Source organism: Sander lucioperca, chromosome 5 (assembly GCF_008315115.2).
Source record: "Sander lucioperca isolate FBNREF2018 chromosome 5, SLUC_FBN_1.2, whole genome shotgun sequence".
Taxonomy (NCBI): Eukaryota; Metazoa; Chordata; class Actinopteri; order Perciformes; family Percidae; genus Sander; species Sander lucioperca.
Window position 1 is genome coordinate 17,161,098 of NC_050177.1, and position 21,548 is coordinate 17,182,645.

Consider the following 21,548-nt stretch of genomic DNA (forward strand, 5'->3'; position numbering starts at 1 on the left):
ACACATGTGCACCTTCTGCTGCTATGGTTTTATCATTCCTTGTATTGTTTGACATTGTAAATCATACAGACTTGTGCTGATCTTCTCACTGAAGACTAGTTAATGTATCAGTTACAGTTCGCAACACACTGCAACATCACATTTCTCACTACATTGCACATTTAATTTTTCAGCAAATAACAGAAAAAGACAATCAGTTAGTATATGTGCAAAAAGGCAGCAATTGCAATAAAGAATCAATTCCCTCATAAAACGCAAGTATAAATATGCAAATTCTGTCACATAACCTCCAAATGAAAACCCGTGTATGAGATACATTTCACACTTTGTCAGGATCATAAATTATACAACTTTATTTGAGGTACTGTATTTACTCCAGTTATCAGTGCTTCACATTAGAAAGGGCTGCAACTAACGATTATTTTCATAGTCGATTAATCTGTAGATTTTTTTCTCGATTAATCGATTAGTTGTTTGGTCTCTAAAATGTCAGAAAATGGTGAAAAATGTGGATCAGTGTTTCCCAAAAGCCCAATATGACATCCTCAAATGTCTTGTTTTGTCCACAACTCAAAAGATATTTAGATTACTGTCACAGAGGAGAGAAGAAACTAGAACATATTCACATTTAAGAAGCTGGAATGAAAGAATTTTTACTTTTGTCTTAAAAAATTACTCAAACGACTAATCGATTATCAAAATAGTTGCCGATTAATTTAAGAGTTGACAACTAATCGATTAATCGTTGCAGCTCTATTAGAAAGTATTCCCACCTCGGCCTTTAAAAGAACTAAAATAATGAGAAGTTATAGTGCTCCTTTAACTAAAAGTGTGAACCTGTGTTAGCCCTATGCTATGGGTTGCCTGGGAGATTTTCTTTCTTGTAAAGTGACGCGTGTGAAACTCCCGGACTTCTTAGAGAATGTAACAAACATCCTCTAAATATCCCAGTCCAGAATATAGCTCTCTGAATCCAGAGATGTTCTAAAACCATGTGTCATATTGCCCTATGACCTCAGGCATGGGAACAGAAGCACTCGGTCGGCGATCCTCCCTCTCCCTTTCAGCTCCATCCTGTCCTTGTACACCGAGACGGTGGCGAAGGCGTTGCTGTCAGGCGGAGTCTCAATCACGCCCTCGAATGTCACGTGGTGCACTCCCGTGTCTGTGTCCTGGTGGTAGCCCCCTTCGTGGTCGTGTCCGGCCATGAAGCACACCACGCTGCCGTGGGATTGGACGACGGCCAGCAGCTGCTCGTAGTTCCAGGCCAGGCAGATGGGATCGGTGGAGCGGGGGTGCACGGGGAGGTGGCCTGCACAGGAACACACACGTTTACAGGGATTTAACAGCTGCACTGTATTATAATACACTATATATTCCAAATACTGCAACTCATTTGTTCATTTTCAATTCATCCATAAACTGTTCCATTCATGGTTTGGTTCCCATGTTGCCAACGGTCTAAAGCTCACTGCCTCAAGTGATGTCACTGGAGTCGGCGTCGTTTAGAGCTACTACACTAAGGCTGAACGATGAATCATTTTCAAATTGAAATCAAGATTTGAAAGAATGCAATTAGCTAATTGTGAAGACACGCGATTAATCGAATGTGAATATTTAGTTCAATGTTTGGTGTAACATTTGGATTAACATTTTTTTATTCCTCTTTTTAACAATATATTTACTGGTTGTTTTTTTTTAATGTTACATATCACATTATATATGACTTTATTTAACATGACGTAGAAGGTGTAATATGTAAATGCTGCTGTTGAACTGAGTCATATCAGACATTTCAGTTTACAGGAAAGTACTGATACTTTTTATTGGAATCGTTTTTATTATTATTATAACTTTAGCTTTTGTGTTTGACTGTTTAATGTTCCATGCATAGTAAAAGAAATATCCATGTTCTCATCTCTGCATAAGATTATAGAGCAGTTTTGATGGTGTCTCATGTTATAATATAATATTGAATTGAATTATGATTTCATCTTTGTGGGGGTCTCTTTAAAAAGAAAAAGAAAGTAGTCTATGAGCAGCAAATTTTGAGCATTAAACATTTCATTTCCTGCATTCTGGTGAATTTGTATGCACCTATTTACCTTTTTCTGAATCAATGTATGCTGGAAATATCTTTATGTAAAGGGAAACAGATTACAATCCAAATATAAAAACATAATGGAATATATTACAATAAGGCTCTCAGGCATTCTGTATTGCTATTTATTCTCCCGTAGATCGACTTTTCTAATTATATCCGAGTCAGCACACATGTAGCCTCTAGAGGCATCATTTACTCCTCCCTCCTCTTTTGCGTCTTTTGTTGAGGAAATAACCTCCTTAAATGTGCATATGACAATTATTCACCTCAATGATACATTAATTCATTTTAATGGATTTATAAAGCCCTGGACTCTAATATTTCAGATGTGTTTGAGCAAGATTTCTGCTCATGATCAAAACTTTGTGCACATTCCAAATATATCCCATCTGTGCTCTTTGTGATTTGGAGGAGTCGTGATATTTTGAGAAAAATAAAGTGATGACAGGCGATTACAAGAATAAAGTCACTATATTTCAGAAAGTAGCCTAATCCACCTGCACCATAGCCTGCTGTGCATTACGTGATTGCTCTGCTAATGCAGTAGATCTCAGACCTCCTGACAGACTGAGAGCCCCGTTTGAGACTCTGGTCTCTGAATGAGACAAAGTTTAGGGAAGTGGCTGTACGCTGTTCTACATCGGAGGTAGAAAACCAAAACTACGGCAGAATTACACGGAGCAAAAACGTGACACATCGCAGCAAGTCGACAGCAGAGCATGTCCATTATAAACCTGAAGCTGCACAGACTACGGACGGAAGGCGCGCTGCTCATCTCTATTTTTACAGCGAGTGGACACTTGCACAGGTCTGCTTCAGAGCTCCGTGTGTTTGGGAAAAGTGCTTTATTTGTGATTTAAATAATGGTGCTGATGATTTTTAGAGACCCCCACAGGTGTATGATTTTACTGCTTTCATGGGAGCTCATCCTCTCTCTGTGGGAGCTCAGCTCCCACTGGCTCCCACGTAATTCGAACCCTGGTTGCAGCTGTCGCTGTGGTCTTGCTAGGTGCCCTGCTACACCCTTTATGCCCTGCTATGCCCTGCTATGCCCTGCTACGCCGCGCAGTGCCCTACTACGCCCTGCAATGTCCAGCTAAGCCCTGCAGTGCCCTGCTACACCTTGCTACGTCATGCTATGTCCTGCTACACCCTGTGTATTTATTGTGACTATAATTGTCACTGTTCATCACTCCCCCCCAACCGGCACCGGCAGACAACCGCCCACCAAAAGCCTGGGTCTGTCTGTCTGTTCTCCCTGAAAGGAAGTTTTTCCTCACCACTCGAGGTTTCTGCCTAAAAGGGAGTTTTTCCTCACCACTGTTGCACTAAATGCTTGCTCTTATGGGAATTACTGGAATTGTTGGGTCCTTGTAAATTATAGAGTGTGGTCTAGACCTACTCTATCTGTAAAGTGTCTCAAGATAACTCTTGTTATGAGTTGATACTATAAATAAAATTGAATTGAATAATGCTCCATGACATGTTTTATCTGTTACATAGGGAATATTGAAGCTTTAGCTCAACTTTTTTTTTTTTTAAATCGCAAATCAAATCATAATTGCAATATCTGGCAAAATAATCGCAATTAGTCTTTTTTCCCCAAATCGTTCAGCCCTATATAACCCATTTAAAAAGGAAAGAAGTGTATCTATCTATAAATTGCAGGAACGTCTGTCTGTCAGTGTGTGTGTGTGTGTGTGTGTGTGTTAGAGCTTAGATCGGGCCCAAAAAAATCAAGCCTGACCCTACCCGAGCCCGTGCACGTTGCGTCCGAGCCCAGCCCAACACATTAACTGTAATTATGAACCCGAGCCCAATTTAAACCCAACAATTTTTTAATACGTGGGCCGTTATAACTGACATTCTCAACTACAATTCTGAGTTGTTTGAACTACAGAAATCCTTTTAGAATTATCTTAATAAATACCGGTAATGCAACAAGGACGAAGCATGTAAACTGTGCTGTTTGTTTATTCAGAATGGAATGGATCGCAAATGGATCTGAATGAAGAAACGTAAAAAAAACTTGACCCTAGCTCCCTCAGCCGAATAGTGTGGGTAACAGATCAAGGCAGCAACATAATCAAAGCCCTGGAACCATATCCCATATATATACCATAGGAGACTTTCTTGTCTCGATCACCTAATTAATACTGTTCTTCGGCATGGTCTGCATGCTGACGCACTGCCCGTGAACAGTGCTGCAGATGGGGGAGACATGATGTAGCGCTCGATGGTGATTTTTGCCTCAACGGCGCCTTCCAGGCAGCTAACCCTAACCTTAACCCTAAACATAACCATTGCCATGCTGCCTGGGAGGAGATGTTGGGGGCAAAAAACACCAAAGACCCGATGTAGCACAGTTTACCTCACACTCAAGTCAGTGCAGGACATACACCCAAAGCTACGGGAGAAGCTGGAGAGGCATAGCTTGCTCCCCACCGAATTAGGCTAATAAAGTAATGATTAAAAAAACACAAATGCTTGATCAAGGGCCCGGCCCGAGGATAGCGGCGGAAAATATCGGCCCGGCCCAGTTCGGGCTCGGGCAGAGAATATAAACTCTAGTGTGTGTGTGGGTGTTATGCGCATATCTCTCGAACCCTTAGGCCACGTCCACACGTACCAAAACGATCTTTTTTTTACCCGTCTTCCCTGGATTAGTTTCAAGAATAGTTGCGTCCAAACGGATCCATTTGTAAAAGACTCAACACGCTACTTCATATTCCAGGCCTATAGGCGGCGCTGTGTCTGCTACAGAAATTCACCAAAAACGGAGAAGAAGAGCATCGTCACTTCCACTTCCCATCATAACATGACTATAACGTTCTCTTAATACATCCATGGACTATAATAACTTTCACCACTGCTCATTTTATAAAGGCCACCGCAAGAAAACGTGTTCGCAATTTTGTCTGCCATCGGACATGATTGCAGCGCGCTAGCTAGCAGAGCTAACGTTAGCACGCTAACGCTGCTAGCTAACATCGGCAGTCAAACAAACATCAATGAGCCAATGTCTTTTTGATAATCTACACGTTTTTCTTGCAGTAGCCTTTCTACAATAAGCCGTGGTAAAAGTATAATCCATTCAAGGAGTTGATAAGCAGACAGATTAGCTAGCTAGTTGATAAGTTGTATACTTCCACTTTATAAACAGCTAACCATAGCAGCTAACGTTAACGTTAGCTACGTCGCTGCTGTAGCGGTCAGCTACTTTACCGATGTTTAACGTTAGCTACATAACGTTAGCAATACAGCTTGTGTACAATCCAGGACCGGCAGAACAGAGGGAAGTGTCAGGGAGCAGAGACAAAGTATTTAGATGAAGTGAGCTGGTTTGACCATGGAGATGGGATATGCTCGCTTAGCTTCACCGCAGTCGTGTGTGGCTGTGCACTAGTGCGGGACTGCGGGTAAGAGGTCGAGGGGTGTAGCAATGACATCATCGACACGGACGTATTCGCTGTCCAAACGAAGCCAAAAGAGAGTCGTTTTCGAATTTTTTCACCCTGAGACCAGGTTTCAAAAAAGTGCGTTTTCAGGCAGTGCGTTTACAGAATTCGTTTGGACGATCGACCCAAACGATGATAAACGTGCGTTTGCATCAAAAAGCGTCTCCGTGTGGATGGCCCCTTAGTCCGATGGATTTCAAACTTGACAGGTGTCTTGCTACGGGCACGAGTAAGTGCAGTGCCAAGGTTGACGTTGTTTGGATTAGAAATGCAAAAGATATCGTTAAATATATAGGTAAAAGAAGCACACATTGGCTTTTGCCGCTCTAGATACTGGCCACTCACCCTGAGGACCAGAGACAGAGAGCAGCGGAGCTTTGGCAGCTAAAATGTGACATACACCTCAGACCCACAAAAATGTGCAAAGTTGCACTAGGCCTACTTTGGACTGTCTTTGACTTGGAATTAACAAACGACAATTCCCGAATTTAAGGACGTTTCAGAATCCCACACATGCAAAGCATAACCAGACAACAACTGGCAGCGAGACCTATGTGTGTCCGTGTTTGGGGGGGAAGGTAACCTGCACATCATATGCAGACGCCACATGCAGAACGCTTTACAACAGCGGGCGGGGAGGACTCTTTTCCTGCTATTGTATTAAATTGCTGTGAGCTGTCAGAACATAACATAATCTCTGAGATTATTCCTTCACAGTGCCGTGCAATGTGAGAAAATCTCAGAGTTGAACCGGGCAGACACATCAGTTTTCATCAGACTAACCCTGGGTCGGGTTAATTAAGTTTTACTGCTAACTTACAACACCGCCAAAATACCCCGCGAATCAAATCCCCTACTTCAACAGTCAAGCTACTAAACCTGTCAGAGATACTATTGCCACACACACACACACACACACACACACACACACACACACACAGTCCTGGTGGTTGATGAACGCAGATATGTGCTGATTAGCTCTCATAACGGGCCGGGTGGGTAGCGCATTGCCATGAGTCCATGAGGCTTATGCCTGATTTCTCCACACTGTCATTGTGATATTTTGTGATTAAATTCTGAATCTGTCGCGTTCTCTGTCAGGTAAATATAGTAGTAGGCTACAATGTCTTCCTCTGATGTAGACGTAGACTGTAAGTCAGTAGTAGGCTATCCAGTGGAGCTGCACATTAAGTGGTTTGGGGCCCTTCTGTAAGTAATTTTGGGGTACAATTTGGTTTTTGAAGAATTCTACAAGCAGCAATACCACAGGCCAAGCAATCGCCCGTTCCAAACAGGCACATTTACAACGGGCACTGCACTAGTTGATATAAAAACCATAATAATCATAATCATATTTGAGACTAATGATATGTCGGGGTCCTGTTCCCCACTGAGGGTAAATAGCAGTACTCTAAAGTCTGATTTATAGTCACAGCAGAGCACGCTGGAGCCTGTGTGTGTGTGTGTGTGTGTGTGTGTGTGTGTGTGTGTGTGTGTGTGTTACTGACTCCACTTAAAAGATGCCAGGAATAAAAAAAGCAACGCTAAATGGACTGCATCTATGTACAGCACTGATATACAGTAGCTAGCCCCAATCAGACAAATTGACACTTTGTAAAAAGGGACAGATTTTACTTACTGACAATTGTGACTCTTTCCTGTTTCTCATCGGCTGAGGACAGAATCGAATCCAGCCAGTCCAGCTGCTCCTTACTGAAGCCCCCGTTGAACATCGTAAACCTCTGCTGCAGGCCCTCGATCACTGAAACAGGAACACTAATTATGAAAATCATAATCTTTGGGCTGTCAAATAATAATAATTATAATAATAATAATAATAATAACGCGTTAAAAAACTAACACTACTAAATCTTTGGTTGGTTGGTTGGGTACCGAAATCCGGTGCTAATACGGCACCGGTGCCTTAACGACCTGTATCTACCGGACCGAATAGCAACGCGGATTTCGGCGCTTCATTTCGGTGCCACTGATATGTCTGCGCTTCTCTTGGATTCTCTGAAACAGTTACAGGCAACAGAAACATCGCTGCATGTGACACTAGTTAACTTTATACTCGACAGCAGCTAACGTTAGCCTACCGCTAACTAGGAGCTGGATTAAACACGTTGAAAATGCTGACAGCTAATGCTAAACGGTGTAAAGTTTGACTGTATTTCACTGTAGATGATTCCAACACCGGGATGTCATGACAATCTGCAGCAGACGGTGCGTTCAATGAAACTGGTAATCTACAGCCTCGTGGTGCATTCAAAGTTATTGTTAAATGCCCTTTCCCATCTGGTGGTTGTTTTTGTCGTTCAACAGCAATTTACTAGTGAAATAAGTTATTGTTATAGTTATTACATTATTATTACATTATTTAATTTGACCATATGGCCTTAGCAACAAACAAGCCAAAAATAAGAGGGTTTTTTTTTTTTTACTTTAATGTCACTAATGCTGATTATTCATTGATTCATTTGAATTGAAATATTTGAAATACTTTCACAGCAAAAATGATGTATGCGATTAATTTAAATTAATTAATCACAGAGTATAATTAATTAGATTACATTTTTTAATCAATTGACAGCCCTACATAATTTACATGCTCTTCACTATCAGTCACCTTGGTGTCTGTTAAATGTTAAATGGCTAAAGTGTAATAAAACATGTTGCCTACATTGATGAATTCAAAAGTCTAAATCCACAAACTACATGGGGAAATCGAGTAATAGTGTCTCCTTTCTACAACTACTGCCAGCTGACAGCGCCTTTAAGCAAGGCACTTGACATTAAACTGCCCCGGTTGGGCTGCTCAGCGACTGGCAATGTGTCCTTCAAATAATAACATACATTTTAACTGCTGACTGAGGTAATAAATGAAGTGAGAAGTAGGCTCATTTTCTCATAGACTTGTTTTTGGAGCCAGCCCTTCCGCATTGGCTTTACTTTTCAGACCGGGAAGTTTGAGTTCCGTCCATTATTTTTGTCTGTGTAAAAATTAAAGTGTGACTAGTTAGCAGGCCAGCATACATGGGGGACAGTTGAGGTCCTCGTTGGTGTTGTACTGTTTGATCAAATCCATAGCCTGGCTGTACTGTTCACTGGACTCCTGTCTGCCCAACAGGCTCACATCATAGGCATCCAGCACCACAAAGGTGAAGCCAGGACACGGGCTGAAGGAGTACGCATAGATATCACTGCCAGGAGCCTGGGCTCCAAGTCCCCGGCTGCTGCTGCCAGGGTGGAGGCTGTATGGGTGGAGGCTGTCAGGGCTGCTGCTGTCAGGGTAGAGACTGTCCGGGTGGAGGCTACCATGGTGGAGGCTGCTGTTGAGCTGTGAACGCAGCAGCGAGCTCCTGCTGAAGTTATAAAACTCGTGATTGCCCCACACATGGTGGAGCTCCGCGGGGCCGGAACTGAACTCCCTCAGCACGGTGTGCAGCGCTCGGTCAGAGGCGCCCTGGCCCTTGTTGAAGCCGTCGATAATGTCCCCCAGCTGAAGGATAAACTCTGGTTTTACAGCCGTCTCCGACCAACTTTCCCGGGCATTTCTGAGCAGCTTCAGACTGCTCCGGTAGTACCGCCTCCTCGTCCGGGTGAAATTGTACCCGTCGTCGATATCTGCGTACTGAATGTCCGCTATCACGCCGAATGTAAACAGCGGCGTTTGTTGAGGACAGTCGTCCATCCTCGATGTTGTCTTCGGAGGAACTGATGTCTGAGTGCGTGTGCCGACCGAGCGGAGACACTAACCGGGGACCGGGACCCTGTCAACCGCCACACATAATGGAACCGGGAAGGCCGTTTGGTCCAGTAAAACAACGTAGTCTGTAGTAGGCCTACTCTGTACTACTGCTTCTGACAAGTAACCAACGAACAATAAAAGCAATGACTTCCGGTTGTATCCTTCAAAATAATGCTGTTAGAAAGACCGGATATTCAAAAACTCCCCCACTTTTTTATCTTATAGCCCCTTGCTCTTCTCTCTCTCTCTCTCTCTCTCTCTCTCTCTCTCTCGCTCGCTCTCTCTCCCCATCTTTTGCTCTGATATTCTTTAATGTACTTTATTTCGATACTTCAACCTTATTTTTTATTTACTATGGTCATCATTCACTTACGTGTTAGTTCCTCTAGTGGATACTTATGAATATTGTTAAAATAAAAAAGAAAAAAAAAATATTCTGTTGAAGAGGTGTGACTGTTTGTGAAGATTTCTACTTGAATTGTCAAACATTGAGTTTGTCACTGTAATAATCTTCATTTGTGTTCTAAATGAAGATGTTAAAAGGTTGAAAAGAAAGACCGGGTATTGAGATGTTTTTTTTACCTACATGCCGAGAAATGAATGTCACAAATATCACTCCTTCAGATTCTCAGGTTATTTCTCTTTGGCTGAAACAATAGAGCATATATTTGATAGATTTCCCTTTATGGTTGTGAGGTCTGGTCCACTTGCCAACCAAGAATTTACTAAATGGGACAAACACCCAATTGAGACTCTGCATGCAGAATTTTGCAAATCCAACGTAAATACCAACTAATGCACGCAGAGCAGAATTAGTACGCCACCCACTTCTCATCAAAACTCAAAAGAGAGCATATAAGTCTTATAAACACCTAAAAAGAAGTGACACAGTAAGGAAGCCCTCACCTACAGAGAGACATCCCCTCAGCCTCAGTCAGCTGGTTCACAAACCCAAGCAGAGCCCCCAGACACATTACCCCCATCACACTGAAGCACATTATGAGAAAACAGGAAGAACATTGACACATTGGAGAGACTCGATCAAAGCAAAAACAAAAGACCAGAGCACAATGCAATGCTGTTTGTCCCAGTGGCAGAACACCTTAGCACTGAGACTGATGCAGAGCTCAGGAAGTTGTTGACTCTGTCCAGAGTCAGAGGGGTACTGCACTGTACGGGCACTATACAATACATTCATAATAAGAACTAGAGAAGCAATGGAACCGACCATATGCATTCATAAGAAAACAGTGAAGAAACAAACTTAACAGATTTATTTTCATATATTAGGAACACGTTATTTTGCTTTGTAAACAGGTTGAGAGACGCAGGATTGTGGATTGGTCACACAGCTTAGTTCTCTGCTACAGCCGCTTCCTTTTCCCCGCCTGACAAAAGAAAACACAGGTTCAGGACTCCAGGACTCACACTACAGTCACCAACACAGCCATCAAGTTGAATTTATACCTCCGAAACCACAACAACAAAGACTTACAGCAGATTATGGTATGATAAGGTATGTCTGTTTGTATCAGTAGTTTTCATCAAGTGCACCTGAAGTGTCTTTGCCTGGAGTCCACAGCGTCAGGCCAGTGACACACTTGGGAATCCACTTGAGGACAGCAGTGGAGGCCAACTCGCCCCACTCGCCCTCAGCTCGCTCCTGCAAACAATGAGTACATAATTAACTGAATGAAATGCTCTAAAATACTGTGTATCACTGTGACACATGACTCTGGTTTATTTTGCAACGAAAACACACATACATTTCCATCTTTATGTTTTCACAAATGCCTGAGGGCCTCACTGCGATCAGTAAGCAGCGGTGGAATGTAACTAAGTACATTTACTCCAGTACTGTACTTCAGTCCAACTGTTGAGGTACTTGTAATTTACTTGAGTCTTTTCTTTTCATGCCACTTTCTACTTCTACTCCGCTACATTTCAGAGAGAAATATTGTACTTTTAACTCCACTACATTAGTCTGACAGCTTTACTTACTAGTTACTTTACACATTAAGATTTCTGCACACAAAACACATGTAGTTTATAAAATCTGATGTTTTTATTATAAATTATACTAGCCAACAATATAATGACCTACAAGTCCAGCTGAAATGATTAGACCATTACACACTTAGTTGAATGACAGAACTGTTTGGATCGTTTACAGTTTCTAAAATGTGAGTTTTTTTTCTGCATTGAGTACTTTTACTTTTAATACTTTAAGTATATTTTCCTGATGAAACTTACATACTTTAACTTAAGAACATTTGAATGCAGGACTTTTACTTGTAACAGAGTATTTTTTTTACAGTGTGGTGTTAGTACTTTTACTTAAGTAAAGGATCTGAATACTTCTTCCAGCACTGTAAGTATGTGTTACAGTGCCGCGGCCTAACTGTGTGGTGAGAACTCCAGGCTCTCTAAAGATGACACACACTGCAGCCTGCAACATACTGTACTTAATCAACATGCATCCTGAGGTCTGTATGGAGTCCATCACATCATGCATACAAAGTCAAACATGCACTTAGAACAGGCACGTGTGCATACTGACAAAGAAGAAACAGGATATGCAACAATAAATGCATTCTTGTGCATGAAAAGATGAAGACTAAGATTGTCATGCAAGAAGCTGAAGAGCACCTCCTCTGCTCCCCCCTCTCTGGAGTCCAGGTAGGGCCACTTCTGTCTCTCTAAATGTTTACCGCTCTCCTTGTCCGTTGCTGGCTGCACATTCAGTTAAGAGAGTTGCCATGGTTACGTTGTGTCTAAATTCCCTGGGTGTCATACGCACAACCGGCACATACGGGTACTTCGCTAAAACTCAAGGCCGCGCCCCGTTTTGGGGGATAGAAAACAGACGGTCCCATAGAAGTCAATGCAATTTGACGTGTGTTTGGATCATAATTTTGACAAATGAGTGTGGATTTTTTTCTTGTTAAGCAGATGGTTTGTTTTATACACGTCTAATGTTTATTGTATAACCTTGCCTGAACCTGAGCATTCATGATACCTTAATAAACTAAGGTCGATTGCCGACATGTCCCCTGTCTTCCCCTGTATCAGTAGATCAACGACCCAAAACGGTGGCCGCATACTGTTAAATGTAGAAATACATATCTGATTAAATCACTATTGTTAAGTGTGTCGTCTGTAATTAATCAACCTGTTATTAATAACCAACTGTTCGATCTATAAGCTGAGATTTAGTTGGGGACGACAGTCTGATGCTGCTAAACTGTTAGCAGCTTCCCACTAAAGCTAACGTTAGCTATCCATCAGTAGTAACTGTCACCAGCATCATTTACCACACTGACTGACAATATTCACTTTTCTTATGAGCCTCATATATCAGTGTGAAAGTCTCCATTAACCCGCTACACAACAGCTGTTTCTCTCCTGATGTGACAGCGCGATTCTTCCCTCTCATAGGGAGCCTCGGTGATGCCGGTCTGGTCTATAGCCTGGAGCCAAAGCCCATCTATCAGGATCTATTTTAGGACATGGCAAGAGGACAAATCGAAGACCAGGGTTTTTGGATGTATTGTTGGTGCAACAAACTACTCAGCAACCTTTCGGCATATTTATTAATTCAAAACGGTTTGTTTAAAGTAAGTTTGGAGCGATTTACATTTCCTCTGTCGTTACGCTGTTGTTGTCTATGGGGAACGCGGGATTGTTTTCCCCTAAAAGTGGGCGTGAATCTGTTCAGAGACATTCTATGACGTTGCGCCAGTTGTGCGTATATCATGGCTAATTAACATATCATGGCTGCTGTTCCTTCAGTGTGCTCTAACAAAGAGTATGGTGTTGATGTTGAACTACCTGCTCTGCCTGCTGGTATTCCCCATGCTGCTCACAGCCGATGTCGAACACATACTTCCCTGGGCCGCATGGCTGCAACAGAACAGAGGGATGACAGAGACCGCTCCAACACTGGAGAAGCAACCTGCTTTCATAATGACAATGTGACTAGGCCTGTAACAATTATGACATAATTGTCTAATTGTCAATGGTTTTAAATAATGGCGGTTTCTTTGTATAACCACAATTAATTGCTAACATTAGCTAAGGTCTTAAGGCGTATGACTGGTAATTGTTGGTTTTGTTCAGATATGCCAAATTGTAATTATATAAGTAATTATTGGTTGGACTATATATATTATTATTTCAATTTTTTGTTGTTGGCACTTGGCCCTATACACGTTCATAACAACACAAATGACAAGGGGGGGGATACAGTTAGAAACAATGTTTTATGATAATAAAAAGGGGTTTTCATAGACTGTGTACCTGTGTTACTACATTATCTGGGTCACATTACAGATATAACCAAAAGATGTATCCTGGAATTCATTCAAAACTTGAATTTGTCTAAAAAGTAATAAATAAATACATCTTTTTTAAATTTGACTGAAAGAAACAATTTTATTGTTAATCGCAATTATTTCTGAGACACTTAATAGTACAGCGACATTTGGAATTGTTACAGCTCCAAATGTGACAGATCACAATGATACTAAGACAGCCATCATATCAAGTCAAACTACGGTTTATTACAACTTGGATTCGCTCTTGGTCGCAGGCGGCATGTAGAAGAACTGAATTTAGAGATTTTACAGGCGAATATTTACCTTAAAGGTACGCTGTGTAGGAATTTCTCCCATCTAGCGGTGAAATTGTATTTTGCATTCAAACAAATAGTGCTCTCTAGCGCCTCGCTTTTTCAAATGCGTGTTGCAACTACAGTAGCCGTTATGTATCAAGAAGCTATGACTACATGTCTTCCAATTTTCGTTTTTTTGGCGACGAGGATTCCTTCTCCTGTGGCTCGGCGTAAGTATGATCCTCCGTTATGAACTAAAGTGCAGTGCAGGCTTTCAAATTTGCCGGGACAGTGACAAGCGCCTCTCACTGATCTCCTTCTCCGTTTCAGCTGGTTTCAGTCACGTGACGCTGGCTCTGAACAAAAACGTGTTGTGGATTAGCTAGACAGGTAGGCTAGTGCTATTTTAGCTAATAAAATACTTAAAACACTACACAGTGTACCTTTAAGTAAAGGCTGAGAAGTACTTTTATTCTGTATTATTCCAACCCATCTACACTGTTTCTTCCCTGACAGATATGGATCCTGCCGAGCATTAGTGAATCAAAGTATTACTGTCCCCTGACACCCCTCTCCCACAGGGAAACATATCACATGTCGTCAGTAATCAGTCATCAGAAGGAGTCATCAAAGTAGAACTCACATTATTGTTGACAAAGTTGCCCTTGTATCTAGCGTTAGAGTGGATGTACTCTCCAGCTGCCTCCATCTTGCCGTTCAGCCAGGAGCCCCGGTACTGGGAGCCCGTCTGCTGGTAGTGGTAAACGCCCTGGCCGTGCCTGCAATCACATAACACCAAGGATGCCAGCCAGTTTAAAATGTCCATTTTCTGTATCGAATTAGAATGGATTTGGGAATGTGCAGGTAAAACGATGTTGATGTTGAAACTAGGCTCAACATATATAACTGTTAATATGTAAATAGGTCCTGCTGTATATTGAAATAACATTTATTGCTCCTAGATATCTAAAATAACATATTTCTATTTTCACCAGCATTGATTTCCAGCAGAAATCACATTCTCATGCATTTGTCCGTATCACTGTATCACCACTGTTGCTCGTGGGAAATTTAAATTGTTGGGTCTTTGTAAATTACAGAGTGTGGTCTAGACCTACTCTGTCGCTAAAGTGTCCTGAGATAACTCCTGTTGTGATTTGACACTATAAATAAAATTGAATTGAAATTGAATTGAATCACTGAGTTTAGTATATAGAACTCCAGCAGGCTTTGAATGGAGAAGGCACAGCAATGTGTGCTTTCAGAACTGAAAACACATCAGTGACATGCACTTGGACTTTTCAAACTATAGATATAGTGTACCTGATGTGATGCTGCCACTCTCCGTCATACGTGTCTCTGTTGGGGTAGGTGTAGACCCCGTGGCCCTGTCTCAGGTCCTCCACCCAGGACCCTGACACACCCAGAGAGACAGCAATGAGAGTTAGTTCCTGAAGCTTCAGCTGGACCCTTGTCAGCTGAAAACCTCACACACTGATGAACTCATATTACACCTTCATATTTAGAGCCATCTGGATAGTAGAAGGTGCCCTGTCCATGTTTCATGTTCTTGTGATAGTCTCCCACATATCTCGCCCCATTCTTGAAGCGATATGTCCCCTTTAGACAAAACAGTCAAAGATACATATACATTAGTCAAACAGACAATTATTTTCCAGTTAATGTAACGGAAACCTGGATGGCGATGGATAGAACAATTGTTTAATCACAGATTGAATATGGATCTAGAAACATTAACAACATTTCTGTAATTCAAAGTGCACATATGTGCTATTATTACTGCCATTATAGTACTATTATTAGCATGCATGTGAGGGTCTATCTACTGTAGACCTTCACTCAGCCCCTGTCGGACAGGTGTTTTGGTTTAACAAGCGACCCTGTTACCTGGAGACTTTCAGCTAAATGTGTCTGTGGTTGTCGTAGTGACGACAGCTGTTGAAAACGGGAAGAGAACATGCAGCTGTCCTCGTGAATGCCTCTTTGTTAAGTTTTTCATTCAAATGTTAGAACATAACATTACCTATCTGGTCTTTGGAGTCTTGTCTGAAGAAAACTGTCAGTTGCGTTGGAAACTAGTAAAATACCATAAATGGTCTTATTTGCATGCTGTGTGGTCACAACTTGATCTGGCTGCCTCCTGTTTAAGACTCTGTATGATGTATAAGTTATTTTAATGAGTTAATTTAATGACATGCCCACGATTAATCAATGTGATGTAATGGTGCACTGGGTTAGTCTACTGACTTTCATTTATTTTACCTGTAGACAGTGGAATTAATGGACAATGCTACGCCGTAGATTTCCACGTAGACCAGTGAAGTCTATTAAAAGCACTTTTCCGGTGATGGCTGAGCGTTACAGCGCAGCCTCCAACTGAGCTTGACGACGTAGAGGTGACGTGAGCAACCTGTCTGAAAGTTGGAAGTCTTCTGGTAGCTGTGCCAAGAGAAATCTCAATCAGTCCCAATCTTGCAGAGACGGAGAGCGTATGTATATGTAAGGAGATAACATAGACACAGGCTAATTGTTGCTAACTAAAATGCTAGTTAACATTAGCAATTAAACTTAAACAGCTAATGAGTAAGTCGAAACTGCCTGCGAGCTTCTCCTGTACTATACGGTAATTTGTCTACTATGCGACAGAAAGTCGTGTAGTTATGACACAATCGTTAGCCTATTTTTACAAAAAACGTCTGCTACGGAGCCATAACGTGAGATACAAGGTAATGGAGCCTTTTATACATTGTCGTGTTTCTTTAGAAATAAACAATGGACAAATAGAGTCTTTAAACGCTTCAGATGTAAAGTTATTCGCTGTCAAAGTGACATCAAAATGAATGGCAGTCAATGGGATGCTAACGGCAGGTGATGGCTTATTAGCAACAAAATGGCTCCATAGGAGGTACGTTTTGCAGAGGCTCGCTTACCCCCTTGATTTTACCACAGTGGCATGAGTTTAAATCCAATGAATGCATGTTTATTTATTTATTTATTTTAACTTTAGGGCTGAATATAGCTCTTCTACGGGATACATGTGTACTCAAACAGGCTCTAAAGACAAATAGGTATAGTCTATTAAATAAAATGTAGTCTATATATCCGCAATGTTTCATTTCCAGGATTGTTCAGGGGCACGTTCAATCTCAATCTGTGCACCGTTTTGCTACGGTTTCCTGGTTGAACGACATGTTCCCTCGGAACGGTGTTAAATGGTGTTCAACGGTGGGTGTGTCTCTTGTTTACTGGCTGTGTCACAGGTGATACCCAATCAGCAGAGACGTGCCCGTAAACTCGTGGTAATAATAAGGCACAGGCTTGCGCAAACAACGGGGTGTTCAACGCACCCCGTTTCAGTTTAAAAAAACTTGTTGCTACGTTTTGTCCGTGCTGAACCTTCCTCTTTCTTTGTTTTGACGTTCTAAACTCCAGTGGATTTATGAGGATTGGTTAACTGCTCCTCAGATCTCTGCAGGGTAAATCCAGGCAGCTAGTTAGACTATCTGTCCAATCTTTTGAACGTACACATCTTCCACCAAAACAAGTTCCTTCCCAAGGCTATTTTGCAGAAGCACCATGGGTGTGGTGCTTAGCACCGGCCAAGACGATTGTGATTGGTTTAAAGAAATGCCAATAAACCAGAGCACGTTTTTCTCCCATCCTAGAATGCTGTTTGGACTAGCCAGACCCTCCTCCGCAGCGCTGTGCAGGAAGGTCCGAGTCTTGGGAAGGTCTGGCAATGGCGAGACTAAATCAAATATAAGTAGGCCTAACCTTAAAGAGATAACGTTAGACTGTCACAGGAAGAGCAACTTTCACTCCTCCGCTTTTCCGTAGCAGCAAGCAACGTTCAAAACGTGACTGACAAGTTTCCTCAAACAAGACTCCAAAGACCAGATAGGTAACGTTTATGTTTTAACATTTGAATGAAAAACTAAACAAAGAGGCATTCACGAGGATAGCTGCGTATTCTCTTCCCGTTTTCAACAGCTGTCGTCACTACGACAACCACAGACGCATTTGGCTGAAAGTCTCCAGGTAACAGGGTCGCTCTTTAAACCGAACCACCTGCACTGCTCTGGGCATGTCCTGGGGGTGACTTTAACGGTCCTAACGTTACCTGTCCGTGCCTCGTGCCGTGCTCGTACTGTCCCTGATAAACGTCTCCGTTGGGCAGGACAGCTTTCCCGACTCCGTGTCTCTCTCCTGCTTCATTTCTGTCTCCTTCATATTCCTGCTCCACTCAAACAAACACAACAGGTCAGCACATGCTACCGCTAGCAGCTAACGCTAGCTTCACAACACATGCTATTCTCTCACCCCGACTTTACTGCGCTCATCGTCAAACTCATCCGACCCTACGTCCGACATTGTTCTCTCTCGTCTCAACTTTTACACTGTAAACTAACTGTGCGCTCTCTGGTAGTTTACGGTTACCGTGACAACGGTCAGTCCCACGTGACCAAGAGTCGACATAATGGTTAGTTGACTTCCGGCCAGCTGAGCAGTATCATACACGCCTATCCATAAATATACATTATACTTTTACACATTACCGTTGGAGATTCTCCGCTGATTTTCTGTCATCTTGAACCTGGCTGAAAACACTGACAGTCTGTTCTTTTTACACATTTTACACAAGATCCACTCTAGCAAACAAAAAACAGCCCGTAACATCAGTCACGTTAATATATTTCAACATCAAAATATTTTATGATGCTTATATAAAACTTAAATATAATATCTGTTTCCAATCAATCAATTATTGGACCTGAACACACAGAGAAAGATATTTCTAACATTTAAATAATAATATTTCATTAATTTAAAATAAACATTTGAATCTTGACGTTCACTTAGTTAGTAACAAGCTCATTATCACAATGTATTATATTTCATTTCAATCAGTCATTTTCAAATGTAGCTTAGCGCTACATGTCAGACCTCTGACTTCTCAAACACACCAAAATATGGCAATAGTATAGTCTAAGAAATGTAGTAATACAATTAGTACGACACTGAAAATACTCTTAACTCCTTTTTTTAATAAAGTTTCAACAACATCAAACGAGCAGTTGGTATGTGTATGTGGTATGTAAATCTTTAAGGACGAAAACACAGAGCTTGAGGTTGGTCAGCAGTGACACTGGAGGGCGCTGTGGTCTGCCTTTCTTGTAATGCTCCATTCATGTCCCACACATAGACTGTACATATTAACAGTCTATGGTCCCACAGGGACTTCAACATGGCTGCCATGTCTGTATTGACTCCCATCCCTCGAACTTGTAGTCACTTTTGTTCTTTTAACTTTGCTCAAGAAAAAGCACTAAATACTTAAGACCATCCAGTGTCCAACAAAAATTGACAATATGCATGAAACTCTTGACTAATCTCTTATTGGATACTAAGGGATGTCTAAAATTATTGTTTACATATCAACATATGGAAATGTATTGCTTGGATGTATGATGTAATAATGTAGGATGTTGTGAATAAGTTCCTGCTCAGTGAGGAGCAATAAGCCATCAACTGTCCATCAAAGTGCATCTCTGGAAGATAATAGACGGTGTAAACTCTATTCAGCAGCCCTTTATTTAGACAACTTGAACTTGACTTGACATTAACTCATAAGCCCCGAGATGTTGCCATCTGTTACATTAAGGATCAGAATGACATTCACGTTGGCCTTCTGAGAATCGCACATTCAAAACGTCTGAAGCACCTATCCAATCAACAGAAACACACATGGCAGTTATAGTCTGTGGCTGCAGACATTGTCCTCACACTGCGTAGCATTGTCCCTTTGAGGACACCCAAAGCATATCTCATTGTTGATTGGTTCCCTAGAGTAGCTCATGTCAAAGATGGAGGCAGTGTAAGCCCTAGGTTCATTGGCTGCTTGTTCAGGATTTAGCACCCTTCTTGTCAGTTTACAGCCATCTACTCTCCCTCTGATGAAACCAGAATGACAAAGCAGTGACGGATTGAAGCGCTCTGCGCACTCAGTCTGATGTCCTGAAAATGGGCCTGGGGGGGGGGGGGGGGGGGAACTACCAGGGTTGGGTCAGATTACTTTGAAATGTAATCCATTACTGACTACAAATTACATGGCAATTTGCGTAATCAGTAACGTAATCAGTTGGATTAACCAAAACATGTAACGTAATCTGATTACTTTAGGATTACTCTTAGATCACTTCAATAAATATGCACCTTAAGTAAAAGACACCGCCACAGAATTGATCAATGAATTCTCATTTTATTTTTCTCTTTATTATTTCATTACATCTAAGAAATCTTTTCGCTCTCATTAAAGCATTCCTGTGTGAACTAACTAAAATCGTTATTAACTAAAAACGTTATATTTATCAGTAAGTACTTAGCATACATAGCTAGCAATGTTTGAACGATGCTGAGCTTGTTCCTGTAATGTTAAGCTTGAATTGAACTCTATATTGCTAAAGAAAGCAGCGTTTGCACTGTTCCAGTGCAGACAGAAGAACTACGAGCGGGGAAACGGCGGGGGGGTTCTTGGCCCAGAGGGTTAAACAACAATATAATCGGACACTAATAACCTCTGTGGAGAATGAGGAGGGGGTTTTAGTAACAGACCCTGGAGAGATCAATGAAACATTTTTTACCAATCATTATATACATCCCAGAGCACTGAAGACCGGGACCTGGTGGATGAGTTCTTGTCACAGGCCCATCTGCCATCCTTGTCAGAAGAATCACAAAAAGAAATTGGAGGGAATGTTACTTTAGTAGAGGTCCAACAGGCTATAAAGAGAAAGTTCTGGTAAGTCCCCAGGGGAAGATGGTTTTCCTACAGACTTTTTCTAAGGCATTCTCTGACATGTTAGCCCCAAGACTACTTAAGGTTTTTCGGGAGGCACTTAAAACTGGTAATATGCCAGAGAGTATGCAATCTGCTGTAATAACACTTATACATAAAAAAGGCAAGAACCCTCAGCAGTGCGGTAGGCCTAGCTACCGACCAGTCTCTTTGATAAATGTGGATGCTAAAATATTGGCTAACATTTTGGCTACAAGGCTAGAGAAACATTTGCCTAGTCTTATTCACCCGGATCAGGTCGGTTTTATCAAAGGAAGGTCTTCAGCAGACAATGTTCGTAGGTTATTACACTTGGTATGGCAGACAAGGAATAGTGCTGAACCTAAGGTAGCTTTTTCTCTCGACGCTGAAAAAGCGTTCGATAAAGTAGAATGGGGGTATTTATTTCAGGTGCTACACAAGTTTGGATTGGGCACCCCATTTATAAATTGGGTCAAACTGCTGTATTCCAATCCTAGGGCCTCAGTATTAACAAACGGGAAGAAATCCTTAAGTTTCCCCCTCTATAGGGGTACGAGGCAGGGTTGTCCCCTGAGCCCATTGATTTTTGCATTGGCGCTAGAGCCGTTAGCTGCTGCCATTAGAAACAATGTGAATGTTAAGGGAATCCAGGCAGGAAAAACAGATGATAAGTTACTATTGAATGCGGATGACATATTGTTACTGACCATAAACCCAGAAACAGCAGTACCCCATATGTTATCTCAGATATAATCTTTTCCCCATATATCTGGATACAAGATAAA

At 41.7% G+C, this 21,548-nt stretch overlaps 2 protein-coding genes across 4 annotated transcripts; both read right to left on the minus strand.

Annotated features, from left to right (window-relative positions):
• Positions 1 to 9: 9 nt before the first annotated feature.
• Positions 10 to 9,451, minus strand: adprm (ADP-ribose/CDP-alcohol diphosphatase, manganese-dependent). 2 transcript variants are annotated; one of them, XM_036000991.1, is made up of 5 exons: positions 8,840 to 9,451; positions 8,599 to 8,806; positions 7,202 to 7,324; positions 766 to 1,312; positions 10 to 390 (listed from the first exon to the last, which is right to left on the minus strand). In XM_036000991.1, exons 1-4 carry the CDS (start codon positions 9,254 to 9,256, stop codon positions 1,008 to 1,010), a joined length of 1,053 nt encoding a protein of 350 aa, XP_035856884.1. In that variant the 5' UTR covers positions 9,257 to 9,451; the 3' UTR covers positions 10 to 390; positions 766 to 1,007. The 2 variants fall into 2 exon arrangements, with proteins under 2 accessions (XP_035856884.1, XP_031179878.1); XM_031324018.2 differs by having other exon boundaries at positions 8,599 to 9,451.
• A 1,108-nt stretch (positions 9,452 to 10,559) lies between these two features.
• On the minus strand, positions 10,560 to 18,418 carry rsph1 (radial spoke head component 1). Of its 2 annotated transcripts, none has more exons than XM_031324020.2 (8): positions 18,267 to 18,418; positions 18,067 to 18,180; positions 15,440 to 15,545; positions 15,249 to 15,339; positions 14,569 to 14,704; positions 13,145 to 13,216; positions 10,868 to 10,976; positions 10,560 to 10,701 (listed from the first exon to the last, which is right to left on the minus strand). In XM_031324020.2, exons 1-8 carry the CDS (start codon positions 18,315 to 18,317, stop codon positions 10,667 to 10,669), a joined length of 714 nt encoding a protein of 237 aa, XP_031179880.1. In that variant the 5' UTR covers positions 18,318 to 18,418; the 3' UTR covers positions 10,560 to 10,666. The 2 variants fall into 2 exon arrangements, with proteins under 2 accessions (XP_031179880.1, XP_031179881.1); XM_031324021.2 differs by having other exon boundaries at positions 10,809 to 10,976.
• Between the last annotated feature and the right edge of the window lie 3,130 nt (positions 18,419 to 21,548).